The sequence below is a fragment of the Dipodomys spectabilis genome, unplaced genomic scaffold, assembly GCF_019054845.1.
Source record: "Dipodomys spectabilis isolate Male_0828 unplaced genomic scaffold, ASM1905484v1 ptg000783l, whole genome shotgun sequence".
In the NCBI taxonomy this organism is placed as follows: Eukaryota; Metazoa; Chordata; class Mammalia; order Rodentia; family Heteromyidae; genus Dipodomys; species Dipodomys spectabilis.
Window position 1 is genome coordinate 4,265,447 of NW_024871460.1, and position 15,653 is coordinate 4,281,099.

At 34.7% G+C, this 15,653-nt stretch overlaps 1 protein-coding gene across 3 annotated transcripts in view; it reads right to left on the minus strand.

The window, feature by feature from the left end:
- The window catches only part of LOC122102352 (solute carrier family 22 member 22-like), a 28,544-nt gene extending 13,434 nt beyond the window's left edge, over nt 1–15,110 (minus strand). For 2 of the 3 annotated variants that reach the window (XM_042672999.1, XM_042672996.1), the window contains exons 1-7: nt 15,034–15,110; nt 12,829–13,248; nt 5,758–5,861; nt 3,964–4,118; nt 3,363–3,531; nt 2,530–2,653; nt 311–426 (exon numbers count right to left, since the gene is read on the minus strand). In XM_042672999.1, coding sequence (XP_042528933.1) covers nt 311–426; nt 2,530–2,653; nt 3,363–3,531; nt 3,964–4,118; nt 5,758–5,861; nt 12,829–13,227 — 1,067 coding nt within the window. In that variant the 5' untranslated portion in view covers nt 13,228–13,248; nt 15,034–15,110. The remainder of the gene's footprint in view (nt 1–310; nt 427–2,529; nt 2,654–3,362; nt 3,532–3,963; nt 4,119–5,757; nt 5,862–12,828; nt 13,249–15,033) is intronic. The other variant, XM_042673000.1, reaches the window with a different exon arrangement.
- Nucleotides 15,111–15,653: the final 543 nt, after the last annotated feature.

The following is a 15,653-nucleotide window of genomic DNA, read 5'->3' on the forward strand; positions in this document are numbered from 1 at the left end:
ACTGTTTCCTATTATGAATAAGACTGAGCAATATGTCTGAAAAAATTTTCTTCTTCTTATTGATGTTTAATCTTGCATGTTGCTATTTTGATTCCTCCAGTTGCTATGATATGTTACCAGCCGATGACCCTGTTTGGTACCGTTGATTCCTTGTGGAATTGCACAGATATATGATTCTCTTTGTATTACCTTTTTCCACTTTATGAATGAAGGAGGAAAATATCCTTTTAAACAAGATATTCTTAAAAGGCTTCACATGATATTAAAATGATTGAACATGTGTTACTACATAAAATGACAAATTACTCACATCAAACTGGATACAAATATTGCTGTCCTAACCACTGTGGGATTAACAATAACCTCTGTTATTCTGGAGTGACTTCTTGTTTCATTCAATTCTTTCTTCCTTTTGGATCTTACCACCTTCAAGAAGAAACGAAAGCAAAACACAAAACTATTTAGTTTCAGTAAAAGGGGGATCTTTATTTTCAAATCGTTCTTACAGCTTCCTATAGCTTTTGTCTTTTCACCTTCGAACAAAGCCAAATTGATTATTGGGTAAATCTCATTGGTTTCGATGCTTATTCAAAGGATCCAAGAAAAGATGAAGTAATTTACAACACTGTAAAATATACTTTTTAAACTGTTTAAAATATGCTTGTGTTATAAATTGCCATTTTAAAAATCAGTACTGGAGTTTGAGTTCAGGGCTTTGCTACCTCTCTACGTGCTGGCTCATTTGCTAGGCTACCACTTGAGCCATCTCTCCAGTCTGGATTTTTGCTTGTTCATGGAGTTTCACAAACCTTTCTATCAAGACTGGCTTTGAAACCTAAACTATGAACTCATCTTCATGAGATGCTAGGATTATAGGCAGAGGCTACCAATGCTCAGAGCAAAGTAATTCCAAGTGATCAAAAGCATTTTAGGAATTACGATGATTCTTATAGTTGTAAAATTATTTGTTGCTTATTGGAAATTAGTGGTGTACTTTTCTTGGATCTGTCCCCTAAATGTGAATAACATGAACACAACAACTTGCTCTCCTAAGAATTTCTCTTTGCATTAATAATCTGTATTTCCACGGTGGTAAATCTTTGCCTTATTCTTGATGAACTACGAGAAATATTTCTATTATACTGTTGAAGATTTCTATATGTTTAGGATCTCTCTTCATTTTGTGTACACAATCTGTCTTCTATATTCACAAACTAAGCACAAATATATTATATACCATACTATCTTTATATATTAGGTATTTACAAATACTTTCAGCTAACCAGTTTTATAGACCCTTTATCAGTTTATAAAATACGGTAGTGTAACTGCATGCTCATATGTGGTTTTATTTCTACCACACTTCCAGTTGCAGACATCATGCACTCAAATATCTAATACATTTCATTTGATCATTTCTTCTTAGGTCTGTCATGTATTCTCTTGGACCAATTCATGCTCCTTGAGCTTCACTTTTCCTCTAAATGTGAATAATGATTGTGATTGACCAGTCACACAAATCTGTCAAGAAATCCAAAATGCATTTTGACTTGCGATGTAACCTAACTTCTGTAGACATAAGAAAAAACAGAGTCCTCTTTAAACAGAAAAAGAAAGAAAAGAAAATCCTCATGGGGCTGGGAATGTGGTTTAGTGGTAAAGTGCTTGCCTAACATGCATGAAGCCCTGGGTTCAATTCCTCAGTACCACATAAGCAGAAAAAATCTGGAAGTGGCGCTCTGTCTCAAGTGGTAGAGTGCTAGCCTTGAGCACAGAGAGGCTCAGGGACAGAGCCCAGGCCCTGAGATGAAGACCTAGGACTGGCAATAAATAAATAAATAAATATATAAAAATCTCCAAATAACAACAACAATAAAATGCCCTGATGTGCTTTGTTTGATCATGCTTTCTCATTTAGAAGGTATTGAAGATGCATATTGAATAGAATTTAAAATACTTTTCTTGGAATTAATTTGTTGCAACCTTAAGCTCAAATTCTCCAAATCATTTCAGATGTATGTGACAGGTGGATGACTGACATGTTATTTCTGCCATGAGATGAATGGAGAACATGTAACACATCACATTTCCCAAGTATTCCTTCAGTGGAAAGATGACAGCGAAAGTCGAGTTTCAGTATGCTTTTACATAACTCATCAGCAGGGATAGCATGACAGAGGATAATGATAAGATCCTGACTGCCAAGAATTACAAAGGGAGGGTGACAGTACATCCGAGCTTTCTCAGTTCCTTTGATACTCAGCAAAATCCACACTATCTGGACTCTTGAAACACCTGTACACCTGCCCTTATCCAATGCTTCTAAAATTCCCGTCATACTCTCAGTCACTTTGGGAAGTCACAAATACCATGTACACACAAAGGGCACCACACTACTGACCCTCGGTGTTTACGTCTGTTCTGACTTCTTACATTTGTTGGCTATGTTGATTATTTGATCAATCCTTTTCATCTCACTGACATTGGAGAGGAATATAGCTGAAGATATGGCAATCATGTTTCCCTTACCATTGTAGTCAGACTTTGTGCAACATCTTTCTTCCCATTGATTCTGGCAATTCTTTGTAGTTCTCTTAAGGCATGTTCTGTTTTCCCAGTTGTCATGAGCCAGGGAACTGATTCTGAGACACAACTACATATAGACAGAAGGAAGTGTTAAGAGGATCAGAGATGCCCTTACTGGAAAGAAACAACTCTCCAATGTACATGATCCCTCCGACTGAAAAATAACACGTCTTGATCAATTCTTACTCATAATCCTTTAAAACAGGAATATTGAAAAATTTGATTCCTAATTAAATATTTTCTGATTCAAATACTAAATATATTTCCCTTTTCATGTGCTGTTCTGGGGTTTCTTTTTGTACAAGACACGATTGCAAGTTCCATACGTGAGTGTAATTTGTAATAAATTTTGCAACATTATAAACATTTATAATATAAATTTTAGTGTTACTCAATATTGTATCACTGAGAAGATTAACCAAAATTTGGTGAGCATCAGAAAAAGTGCTTTGGAAATGAAAAGATTATTTTGTCTCTTAGAAGAATCATCATCAAAAACTCTATCAATGGCTCTCATTTAGGAATATTTGTTTAGTGGGATAATGTGAGAAGAATCTCAAGAACTAAAGTGAAAACAAAAATATTTAAATGCAAATGTGATGGAACCATTTATCTAAGTTTATGAATTTATGAGATAACTCATTCTAGTAGAACTGACTTTTTCATGTAGATTTTTATTCCATTATTGAGTCTTACACTCAAAAATGTTTGTAGAGATAACCAAACCTTCATGAAATCACAATCACTTAGGTTAAGCACCTAAGGTAGACACATACCAGACAAACAAAGACACAATGAAGTAGGGCAAGGTGTTGGCCAGTTGGAGCTTGTGCCAGTCTCGGAAAAAGTAAGCCAGTCCGGCAAGTAATGCTTGGTTAGCACTCAAAGATAATCCTTTCATTGTTACAATTATAGGAAACCATTTTTGTGAAGTATTTTCTAAAACTAAAAAAATTAAGACATTCAGTACCACAAAAGAAAGATGCTGACAGGTGAAATAAAACTTATGTGTGACACTGTATTTGATTCTGGTGTCCTGCATCTTGTATATACATTTTTCTAATTTGGGGAAGGGAAGGGAAATAACAAAATGCTGAAATAAGGATACAGGATGACCCATTGTAACAACAAGATGTACAAGACAAAACGAACTTTATAATATTGCAGGGAGAGGAGGTTTGGGGGGAGGGAGGAGTTGGGGAGGTGGAGAGGAAAGGGATGGTAGGAGAAAAACAAAGGAAGGGGTAACAATGCTGGATAGGAAATGGACTCATTATCTTGCTCATGTAGCTGTAACCCCCTCTGTATAGTATCGTTACAATAATATAGATAGATAGATAGATATTAAAAAAACATTTTTTATGAAGGCAAACTCACGAAGGGCCAAGCTACTGTTTTGTAAGGCACTCAAGCAGGCAGACATCAGGAATCTCAAAAGGCAGTAAAAAGAGAAGGAGGGTGCAAATGCACAGGCGAAGCCCAGAATTCCAAAACTTAAGCCAGCAGCAACCAACAATGGTTTCCGTCCAAACCTGTGGAAATAGTTGTTCATTTAATAAAATACCATATAACAAGTATCTTTTCATATCATTAGGGCATTCCAGGAGAACTTCCATAACATTTTGAAAACTAGAAGTTTTCCAAATGCACATTGTCACCTCCAATTAGATGACAATAGAAATGAAAACAAAACATATATTGTATTCAAGTATTGTAATTGAAATAATAATTCTATGATTTCAATAAAGTAGAATCTATAGCATGTATTTTCAAAAATAATTATTCTGAAAATCATAAATATGTTGGTGGTATCATGCCACATTCCTTTTTGCCCAATGGTATAAAATGAGCATTAAATTTAAGAAAATATATTATGACCTAAAGCCAAAGAACATGAAGCACTTTGTGAAGCTATTTAGATTTTACCTTTCAAATCCACTAGATATATTTTTTAAATAAGGCAAAAAAGTTAAGTTGCTCTGTGTTTCTAATTCTCAGAAAAAAAGAATTCATTAGCTATGATCTTTTGTCTTTTAACTTTTTGTTCTCATTATTGATGAAGACAATGGTGATACATTTTGTCAATTGACTCCTGTCATCTTCATAGCAATTCTTTGTAAGTGCTATCACATGTAAGTGGAAAATAAGTTATAAATATTTGAAATTTATTATTTTTTTATCTTACTGATAAAGAGTGATAAAATGCCAGATTTTGAATGAAAACATAAAGATTCTCATGGTGGATACTAACTCCCAGATTTTTGCATTTGTTTAACAATATTACGATCTGCAGTAGATTTGTTTATGGATAAGATGCAGCAAGATCGTCATAAATGCGCATGTTTGTTCATTTTAGATACATTAGATTTCAGATTCGTTTCTGTGTTTGTGATCCTATTGCCATCAAAGCCAGTGTCATTCAAGAGTCAGTACTATTTTGTTTTCACCTCTCTTCTTCACTATATTAATTGCATTTGTCTTCCTCCTAAGAGTATTGTAATCAACTCAATCTGCTTGTTTTAAATATGCCTTGTTATTAACTTTGATTATCCCTTCCCTAGATTTTTGTCTTCAGCTTTTTTAGACAAATTCTCCATAATTGTTTCAGCAATGATTGTAGTTCTCCATTTTTTCCTGGTTTCATCAAGTATCTTTAAGTCTGACTACAAATTAACCTTCTTAAATCATTATATTAAACATACTTTATACATTATAAATAGCTACCTAGATTCTTTCAAGTTGCTACAATTTCCTGGTTATACCCACTTCTCAATTTAAGAATAACATAAAAATACTGTTTTCACACTTTTTAGAGAGCGACAGTTAATAAATATCTTTTTGGATCTTGACAATCTGTTATATTAATTACTCTGTTTCAATTTTTCACATTTCCACTTTTTTTATACCTTCCTTATCCTTTGGAATTTTCAAGCCTTTATAAGTTAGCTTAAGGCTCCCACCTTATTTGAATCCTAAGCTCTGTCATCTAAAGCACAAACCTCAGTTCTTGCCTTTCAAAATTTCTCATTTTGTTGAATCATATCGACATCATTTGGCTTTGGTATTCTGTATACTCATCTTCTGTTAAGTGCAAAATTTCTAGGAAAATGTCTACAGTCTTTAAATTGTATTTAGTTGGCAGATGGTTCTTGTTCAGAAGATGAAACTTACTTGTCACCAAAGATGCCAGATATAGGATTGCCCACCAAATGCCCTGCTAGGGAGATGGTCTGTGCAAAGTATTTGAATGATTGAAAATCGCATACCAAGTCCCACTGGAAAATAGGGAAGAAGAACATCATTCAAAATGTGATTTGAACAAAGGTCATGAATAGAATTCATGAATAAATGGTTAAGTGTGAAGAAAAAGAATATCAAAACATGTTTGTTAATGTAGACAAGGGCTATTCTATGTACTGGACTAGAATATATGGACAAGTAATTTATAAAAAAATCTTTGTAATACTCATAATAGAGACTGAAACTTCTATTGCAAAAGAAGACTGTAATAACTAATTACATTTATAACGTAATAATTTGTAACGAGAGGGCAGTTCATGATCCTTCAGTTCATAGCACAAATTGCTCTTCATCATAATACAGAGAGAAACAAATACTCACCTATGGGACTGAAGTCTGTATTTCATAAACAGAAAGAAACATACTTTGAAAAGAGTCATTTCTTAATTTCCATTATCAAGACAAAAATGCATTCTTTTAAATGAAAATATAAGAGGTCAAATGAAGTCAGTGACCAGAAGTATAATGCATAATCTGAAGAACACCATAAAGAGAGAATGATTTTAAGTGTGGAATCATATCATGTACAATGTAAACACACTGGCAAATTAATAAGTTGGGGTGAAATAAAGCAGAAGAAAATTAGAGGAAAGCATGAAAGAAACAGACATGACCTATTTCCAGCAAACCTTGGTTCCCTGTTGGAGTTGGCATTCAAGAGAAGATGCTGTAGAACTTAAAAAAGATCTCAAGGGAAGTACATCCCATGAACACAGCAGCTTCTTGAAGTGTTTCTCTTACACATGGCACTGAGGGCTGGAGGCAAAGAGGATTTAATCATGGCAGGTAGATACTGATATAGATAAATGGGGTATCAATCCTGTGGATGTCTGCATATCCCCAAGTGGGTGGAATAATATCTGAATGTTTCCTATAATGTAAATAAATACAAATGTTATAAGAATTAAAGTTCTGATGGTAAACAAAATAGAATAAAATATGACAAAAAGAAAACATGGCTTCAAAGCCAGAATCTCAAAGCAACAGAGTGTTAGATTCTTAGGGATAGAAACTAAGGAGACTTAGAAATAAACATAGTGTCTTGGTCCAAGTGTATCAAGAGCCAGAAATATGCAGCATTGAAATAAACTATTAAAATAATGATACTGTCTTCTACCCACTTTGTTACTCTTGCATGGGATCCTTGAATCAAGGCAATATTAGTGAAGTAATAGAGGAAAAACATTAATTCGTTACAAGCATGCCTATGAAGAGGAAAATAATGTGAAAAACAATTGCAAAGAGGAGACAATGGTGTTTTAGGATACTAAATGCTCTCTGCTTTAAAAAAATAAACAAAACTAAGCTCATCCAGTCATATACATGTGGCTTTCAGATTGTACAACTTAATTATGCTGTGCACAGTCTGTTATTACACAAGTGAAGTGCTAGAAAAGTCTGTGCAGTGCAAAGAGACCAAGAAGCAAAGGCAATTAGGAAGAAAAACATTAAACAGAGACATGAATAAAACTAGTATGAAGCTAGATAAAGAGGACATTTTTTAAAAAGGAGAAACATATAACAAACATGCACATGTAGACTGTACAGCCATAACGATGGTGGTAGGAGTTGTATAGAATTTGGTGACAAATGTTTTTGATACTCAGAGAAACAAGGAATAGGAATGGTGTATGATTAGATTATAGAAAGGAAGTATATGACAAAGATTTTTATAAAGTGATTTCTTGCTTTTGTTTTCCTAATAGCTATAGAAATCCCCTGATGTATATTGAGCAATGATTATCATTGTATGTGGGTTGATGAGAAGTTCTTGTGGCAGTACTGAGGAAATGAAGGGAGTTCTAGATGAAGCCATAGTAGAAATGCTACTGTACACTTGGGTGGCATTTATAAGACAGAAAAACAATTTGTTCCAGAAAATCTGAAGATGAAAATTGTGTACAATCCTGTGCCTAAGTTACTTTCTTTTGTGAGAAAGAAAAAAATTGGTCAAAGTGACTGCCACGTTCAAACTTAGAAAGAGTTACTGAGATGTGAAAGATGAGGGTAAGGGCAAAATTGAACAAGTTGTCACTTGAATTAATGCAAAGTATTCTATTAAATCAAAGAATCTTATTATTTTCTCCTCACAACACTGCAGAAGACCTCTTATCTAATAAGGGTGTACTTAGATCTTGTTAAATTAATAACCAATGTCCCAAGATTGAACTATGATCTAGCTTTTGTTAAATCTAAGCTTGCATGATGAAGCAATGCTCCCAAGCAAAGATCAGAGGCGGAGAAGTGGAATTGCATGCATGGCTAGCTACAGTGGATAACCTCCATCAACACTTCAGCATCTCTTGATTCTCTATAAAATGAATGAGTTTGAAGAGTTATTTCAACAAGTTCCTTGCATATTTTCTCCTGAAAGATTAAATATGGATTATTTATTTTTATTTTTAGTTGTTGGTCATGAGACTTGAACTCAGGGACTGGGCACTGTCTCTGAGCTCTTTTAAGCTCAAGGCTAGTGCTCTATACTCTGATCCACAGCTCCACTTTTGGTTTTCTGGTGGTTAATTGGAGATAAGAGTCTCATGGACTTTCCTGCCTGGGATGGCTTTGAACTACGATTCTCAGACCTCAACCCTTTGAGTAGTTAGTATGAGCCACCAGTGCCTGGAAAAGATAGATTCATATACATTGAAGTCTGTGGCAAATGTTACCAAACTAAATTTTGACAATAATATAAATATATACAAATGCAAAATTCGTTGAGTATGTGTTGATAGGTAAATACCAGATCTTCAGTTGCTATATAAACAATAAACACAAAACTTTTATAGCAGATATATTTTAAAAGAATTTCTACAAATGAATACAAAACTTTTATAGAGTACACATTAATGTGAAGTTGAAAATGATTGTTACTTTACAACTTAAAACATAATTGGAAGAAACAGACTAGAAGACCCAGAAATAAAGCCATATACTTACAGTTCTACGATATTTGACAAGGGAGCCAAAAATATACTGTGGGAAAATAATAGCCTCTTAAATAATTGATACTGGGAAAACTGGGCCCATATGTAGAAAACTAAAAGTGGATCTCTTTTTGTGACCATGCACTAATATCATCTGCAGGTGTATCAAAGATCTCAATGTGAGAGCTGAAACTTTGAAACTACTGCAAGATGGAGTAGGAGAAACATAAAAACCAATAGGCATCAGCAGGAAGTTTTTGAAAATGAGTCTCAGGGGCATGGCAGGAGAGAGACTTGACAAATGAAATTGTATCAAAATAAAAAGTTTCTGCACAGCAAAGGACATAGTTAGTAAGCTAGAAAGATAGTCAACAGACTGGGAGATCTTTATCAGCCATATATCCATCAGAGGACTAATATCCAAAATATCCAAGGAGTTCAACTTTAATAAACCAAACTAATAAACCAACCAATAAATGGACAAAGGAGCTAAAGAGAGACTTCACAGAAGAAGCAAGAATAGCAAATAAACACATGAAGAAATGCAGATAAAAATAATTCTTCACTCCAGGTAGATTGGCAAACATCAATATTTCAAACAACAAATGCTGGCAGGGATGTGGGGACAAAGGAACCCTCGTGCACTGTGAGTGGGAATGTAAACTAGTACAACTCTGGATGGCAGTCTGGAGGTTCCTCAAAAAAGAACTTCCCTATTACCCAGCCATTCAATTCTTGGGCATCTTCCCAGAACATTGCAAGTCAGGATATGGTAAAGACACCTGTACATTGTTCATGGCTGCACCATTCACAATAGCCAAGCTATGGAAACAGTCCAGATGCCCTACAATATGATGGATGTGCATAATGTAGTACATTATGCACAATGCAATTTACTCATGTCATTTGCAGGGAAATGGATGGACTTAGAACAAATCATGTTAAGTGAGTTAAGCCAAGCTCAGAGAGACAAATGGTACATGTTTTCTCTCATTTGTGGAAGGTGGATCTAAACTACAATAGGACTCTAGAAATTTACATAAAAACAGTGAAAATAAAGGAGGATACTCTTAGGTGAGGAACTCAAGGGTGTAACTCTTCTGAACATTTATAACATTATCTATCAAAACCAATTCTAGGAAATGGAAACATATTTTTTAAATTGTTGTTTGGCAAGGCCATATAAGGCTACCAGCACAACTATGTTTATCATAGCATTATTTACCATAGCTAAGATATGGAACCAACCCAGATGCCCCTCAGTAGATGAATGGATCAAGAAAATGTGGTATATATACACAATGGAATTCTATGCCTCCATCAGAAAGAATGACATTGCCCCATTTGTTAGGAAATGGAAAGACTTGGAAAAAATTATATTAAGTGAAGTAAGCCAGGCCCAAAGAAACATAGGTTCCATGGTTTCCCTTATTTGCAATAACTAGTCCATGTGTAGTTCAAGCAGAAAAAGTCAAAAGCTATGTACATATGACCATATAAGACGATGTTTAGCGAAATGGACCCCAAGATAGGGACACAACATCTTTTTTTCTTGCTATTGTTTCTAACGTATTTATAATGTAACATGTGATTTTTTTTGTTTCTTTGCATGTTCCTCCCCCACAGTATAACTCTTGTTTTCACTGTATTTGATGTCAGTGCCTTGCATTTTGTATATACACTTCTCTAATTTGGGGAAGGGAAGGAAAAAAACAAAATGTTTAAATAAGGATACAGGTTGACCCATTGTAACAATGAGATGTACAAGACACTATGTTGAAAACTAACTTTACAACGTTGGTGGATGGGTAGGTTTGGAAGGGGTGAGAGGGTGGGGAGTAGTTGTGGAGGTGGGAGGAAAGGGATAGTAGGGGGAAAACAAAGGATGAGGTAACAATGCTCCATAGGAAATGTACTCATTTCCATGTAACTGTAACCCCTCTGTACAGTATTTTTACAATAAAAATATACAAAAAATAAAATAAAATAAAAAAATTGTTTTTTTAAGAGGGGCAAAAAGGGACACAGAAATGGAGGGAACAAATGGAGGGAACAAAAAAAGGTTGAACAAATGCAATCATGTTATTCAGAAAATACTATATAGAAAATAAACTTCAAAATTTGCAGGCAAAGATGGGAGGGGAAACTCGGGGAAAGTACAGGAAGGGGTGAAATTGTCGAAGAAGAAATGTACTCATCACCTAACATGAAATGGTAACCCCTCTTTCCAACATTTTAATAGTAACAATAAAATTATTTTAGAAAAAAACCATGATAGGAGGAAATAATTTAGTACAACAGAGAACTATGTGACTGTCTTATTAATTATAAATCTGAAAGGTATATAAAAGTTACTAAATTATTTATGCTATAATTTTGGAATTATCCTTAATTAGATTCATCATATAATCACATTATCACCATAACAAAATTGCTCAAAGAAGTCTCAAGTACCTAAACAGAAAGCCAGAACTAGAATTTAATGTTAACAATGAAAACTGTATCCACAAAGCATGAATGCTAAAAGAGTCTGAATTTGGTATAAAAAGCTCTGATGTTACTAAAATTTTACCTAAGTTATTTATCAAAAAAAAAAAAAAAACAGACCCATTGAAAACTTAACTGGAACAAATATTAAATACCTAACCTACTTAAAATATGACTTAATACTTAATCATAGAGAGGAATGTTTTTAAAAATTAACTATTAAAATGAAAATTGGTAGTGATATGTAGCATATGGATTCCATGTATAATATTATCCTTTAGATAGAAAATTAATGAATCTTAAATTCTGTGTGATCGCAAGAATTGTAGCTACAGAGTGATGACATTTTAGGATTGTATGAGGATTCAGTGATGTTAGTGTTTGAAGGTACTTGTCCCAAGCACATTTCAGTTGGGAAATTTCTATATAATGTTGTCTCCTCCCCCTCCTCTTCCTCCCCCACCTTGTCCTCCCTCTTTCCCTTCCTCTTCTTCTATACTGGATCTTGAACTCAGGGACTTGTGAGCTCAGCTTGGCTTTGTTCAAGGCTAGTGCTCTATCACTGGAATCACATCTCTACTTCTGGCTTTTTGATGGCTAATTGAAGAAAAATCTCCTGGATTTATATTCCTGAGTTGGCTGGAAACAGGATCCTGAGGAATCAGCCTCCCGAGGAGCTATTATTTTCTTCTTTAAACTTTCTGTTTAATTAGTTTTAAATAATATTTTATAAAAATGAAATTACACAGTGGAAGAACCTTAACATTTATTTTAAATGGACCAAATCTGGACAAGGATTAGAAATAAATGCAATCCACTGGACATGAAGTTATTAAGGAGGAATGAAAACTCTGTTGTCCAGTTTTCTCTCATTTCTGCGTTATGGAAGAAAACTTAAACATACATTGAGTAACATACAATATTTATCATGCCCCAAACATACTATTTGAATGAATAGAAGAACATTTTTGAATACTAATAACTAATTTTTATCAGACAATTCTATATGATATTCAGTTGTTAAATATCTTACCTATATTATGCATACCACCCTATTCTAAGTTATTTTCATATCATGTAGATGATTACTAATCTGATAACTTAGCAAAGATAAAAATAAATAACCTTAGAGTGCCGTAAACGAAGCAAGATGTAAAATTATCTGGTTCCAAATAGCAAACTATAGCAAATAGCTGCTCAACTGTGAAACTGAGTGACAGATCTAAGATGTTCACCACCACCATCTGAATCCTGAGAATCACCCATCATCAAAATACATAACTATATCACACTCAAATATTTTGCAGACAGTTGGGTATGTCACTTTTCTAAATACATGGAAGTAATTCTTTTCTAAGGATAAAATAGGAAACCCATAAGGTATTAGTGAAAGACAAAAACTACAGCTCCTCCCATTGATAGTATAATATCTATCTAAAATGTACCTGTGTGCGCGCGTGTGCATGTGTGTGTGCGTGTGTGCACGCATGTATTCATTCATTCCTTTTCCTTAGTTATTGAGACTAACCTCAGTAACTATGGTTGAAGTGAAGACACTTTGGTCATAGGTCCATCCATCCAGGCATGGCTCTGTCTCCAGGTCGGTGTTATTCACGGCTGACACATTGGGACTTAGGAGTTGCCACTGGGTCTGGTGGAAGCGACGACACTGCTCAGGCTTCTGGTTTGGGTCCAGGGGTATGGAGAGCCTCAGCAGAACTTCCGTAGTCAGATTTGTGGTGATGTTGGACTTTGATTTGAGATCGAGGAGGCGGACAGAGCAATGGTGAGCAGGGATGGCTGCTGTAAAGTTTTCCATGAAGTCATGCTGGGCTGACAGCATGTTTAACAATAGTAAAAGAACAGCAGTGAAAATCTGAAACCTTCCAGAGTCACCAACCTGTTGTAGAAGTTCCTCAAAGGCCATAGCTAGGTCTGGGAGTATCTGCTGCAGAACAAGAGGTAGAGACGGCAAGAGATCAAACAGTGAGCTTACCACTTTAAAAGGTTTTCCCGGATGTGAAGGTGAAAAATGTTAAATAGAAAAATTGCTCTAACTTCTTCATAAAGGGTTATGAAACCACTTGGATTATTTTAACTACAATGAGGACCCCATGTTTTATTTCTTGGAGAAAGAGGTTAGGAGATACAGGCAACACGTAACTTACATCATACAGTGTTGGTCATTCTGTGTCTGACTTATGGAATGATGAAAAGAGAGTTCCATGGTCATTTATATTGTAGCAATGGTTGAAATCCTTTTTTGATTATTTTGGCTGGATAATTTTGTTTGTGGATATATATATATACATATATATGTATATATGTATATGTATATACATATATACACACATGTACACACATCCATATATATACATATATGCATATAGGTATGTAATATACATGTACATATAATGTACATTCGTATGTATAGTACATATATAATCACAGTCCTTATCCATTGGTATTCCATATACATTATTTACAGCAAATATGCAAATAAAGATTCCACATGGCTATACAAATACAAGACATCTGTGTTGAGAAGTGTGTGAAACAGGGAGAGTTCTTGCATCCTGATGACGAAATTGCAAAGTACTAAAGCTATTGTGAATAGTACTGAGACACTCCCCAAAGCTACAAGTAGAACTTCCATGCAAAGCAGCAATCCCACATCCAAATGTAAAGACAAAGGAAACAGTGTGCATATTGAAGGGATATATGCACTCCCATGGCCACTGCAAAATTACGTACATTAGTCAAGGTATGGGAGATATTAAGCATCCAACCCCAGGAAATCATTTTGATCAAATATGTTTACTCTTGTTTCTTGAAGCAATACATGCTTAGACACCATAAGCAAATACATAGTACATATATTATACAAATTATGTAAATGGAAACAAAAAATACACACAGAATGTTGGCAAAGAAGTTATGTGTTCCCTGAACACGATGAAGGGCTAATCAAATTTACATGGAAGAACCACAAGAAGTTGTCATGAGATTAGATAGGAGTAGGAGAATACTGCAAATTAAGCCATGGGGTTACAAGCTACTAGGCTGAAAGTAGGACAATCACCTGCTGAGAGTGCCTCTTACAGGAATATGGCTGGGTAACAAGGGCAGAACAGTCACACACACACACACACACACACACACACACACACACACATATACATATATATCATGAGAGTCTCAGAAAGGTGGAAAGGGGTAGAGATCAAAGAGGTAAGTTTAGAATTATTTATTTTTCTCAACTGTATCCTTCGAACTTATCGAGTATACTGAATTAGCTGAAACTTTTAAGTATTAATTAAGGTGTTAATTAAGTTGATGGTTTTTCTACCCACCATATTGTGTTCATAAACTATAACAGCAATTGATACCCATACATGGGCACAACTATAATTTGTTCAGCTACAATTTTAAAAATTAACAGCTACAAAATTACAGAAAGGGTTAATGAGGTTCAACAATAAAATGATACCTATGGTAACATAAGCAATAAGGTAGCAATTCAAGGTTCTAAAAGCAAAGTTCTCTTATGGTTATTAAATGCTCTTTTTAATTTCCAAGCAAGCACAGTTTAGGACAACCATTGGCCTTTCATTTTCTTCTGCAAATAAGCTCTTCTTTTTTGACAATTAATTTTAATATTCATATTGTTACCTTTAATTTCCTATGCTAGTACAATAAAAACAAAATGAAACAAAACAAGGTAAGAACCTACCTTCTTAAGACTGCTGATGAGCTCCTAGAAGCACATGGAGAGAAATTGTGTGTGTGTGTGTGTGTGTGTGTGTGTGCCAAAGAGAACACCAAGAATAAGCCCAATAAAGTTAATGTGTTACCTCTTCTCGAGTCCACTCCCTGAAAACTCAAGTAACATAAATTGGTTTAACTGCATTCATATTTTCTCCTCAAAGCTCATATTTGCTACAAAAGAAAAACACTCAGATGTCCAGGTAATCTGTGGAAATCAAAGTGGAAATTGGTCAATTTTGAAATTAATCAACCTTGAAATGAATCAAAGTAGAATCCCACCAGGGTTTCTGGGAAAGAACCAGAGTTGGAGTCAGAACAATGCTACCCTTTTCCTTCTCTGCTTTCTGCTTTTATACAGAGCTAAAACTCGTACTATAAATGTGTTCCACCACACTTGCATCACTACAATGGAGGCTTATCCTCCAGAGGACAAATTACACACAAGCCATGGAAGTCTAACCTTGGTTCCCAAGGTTCATGTTTAACTCATATTATAAAATGAATTTCAATACTTGTCTATTCCTCTTTCAAAAATCGCCCAATGTCATTCTTTCTGATGGAGGCATAGAATTCCATTGTGTATAT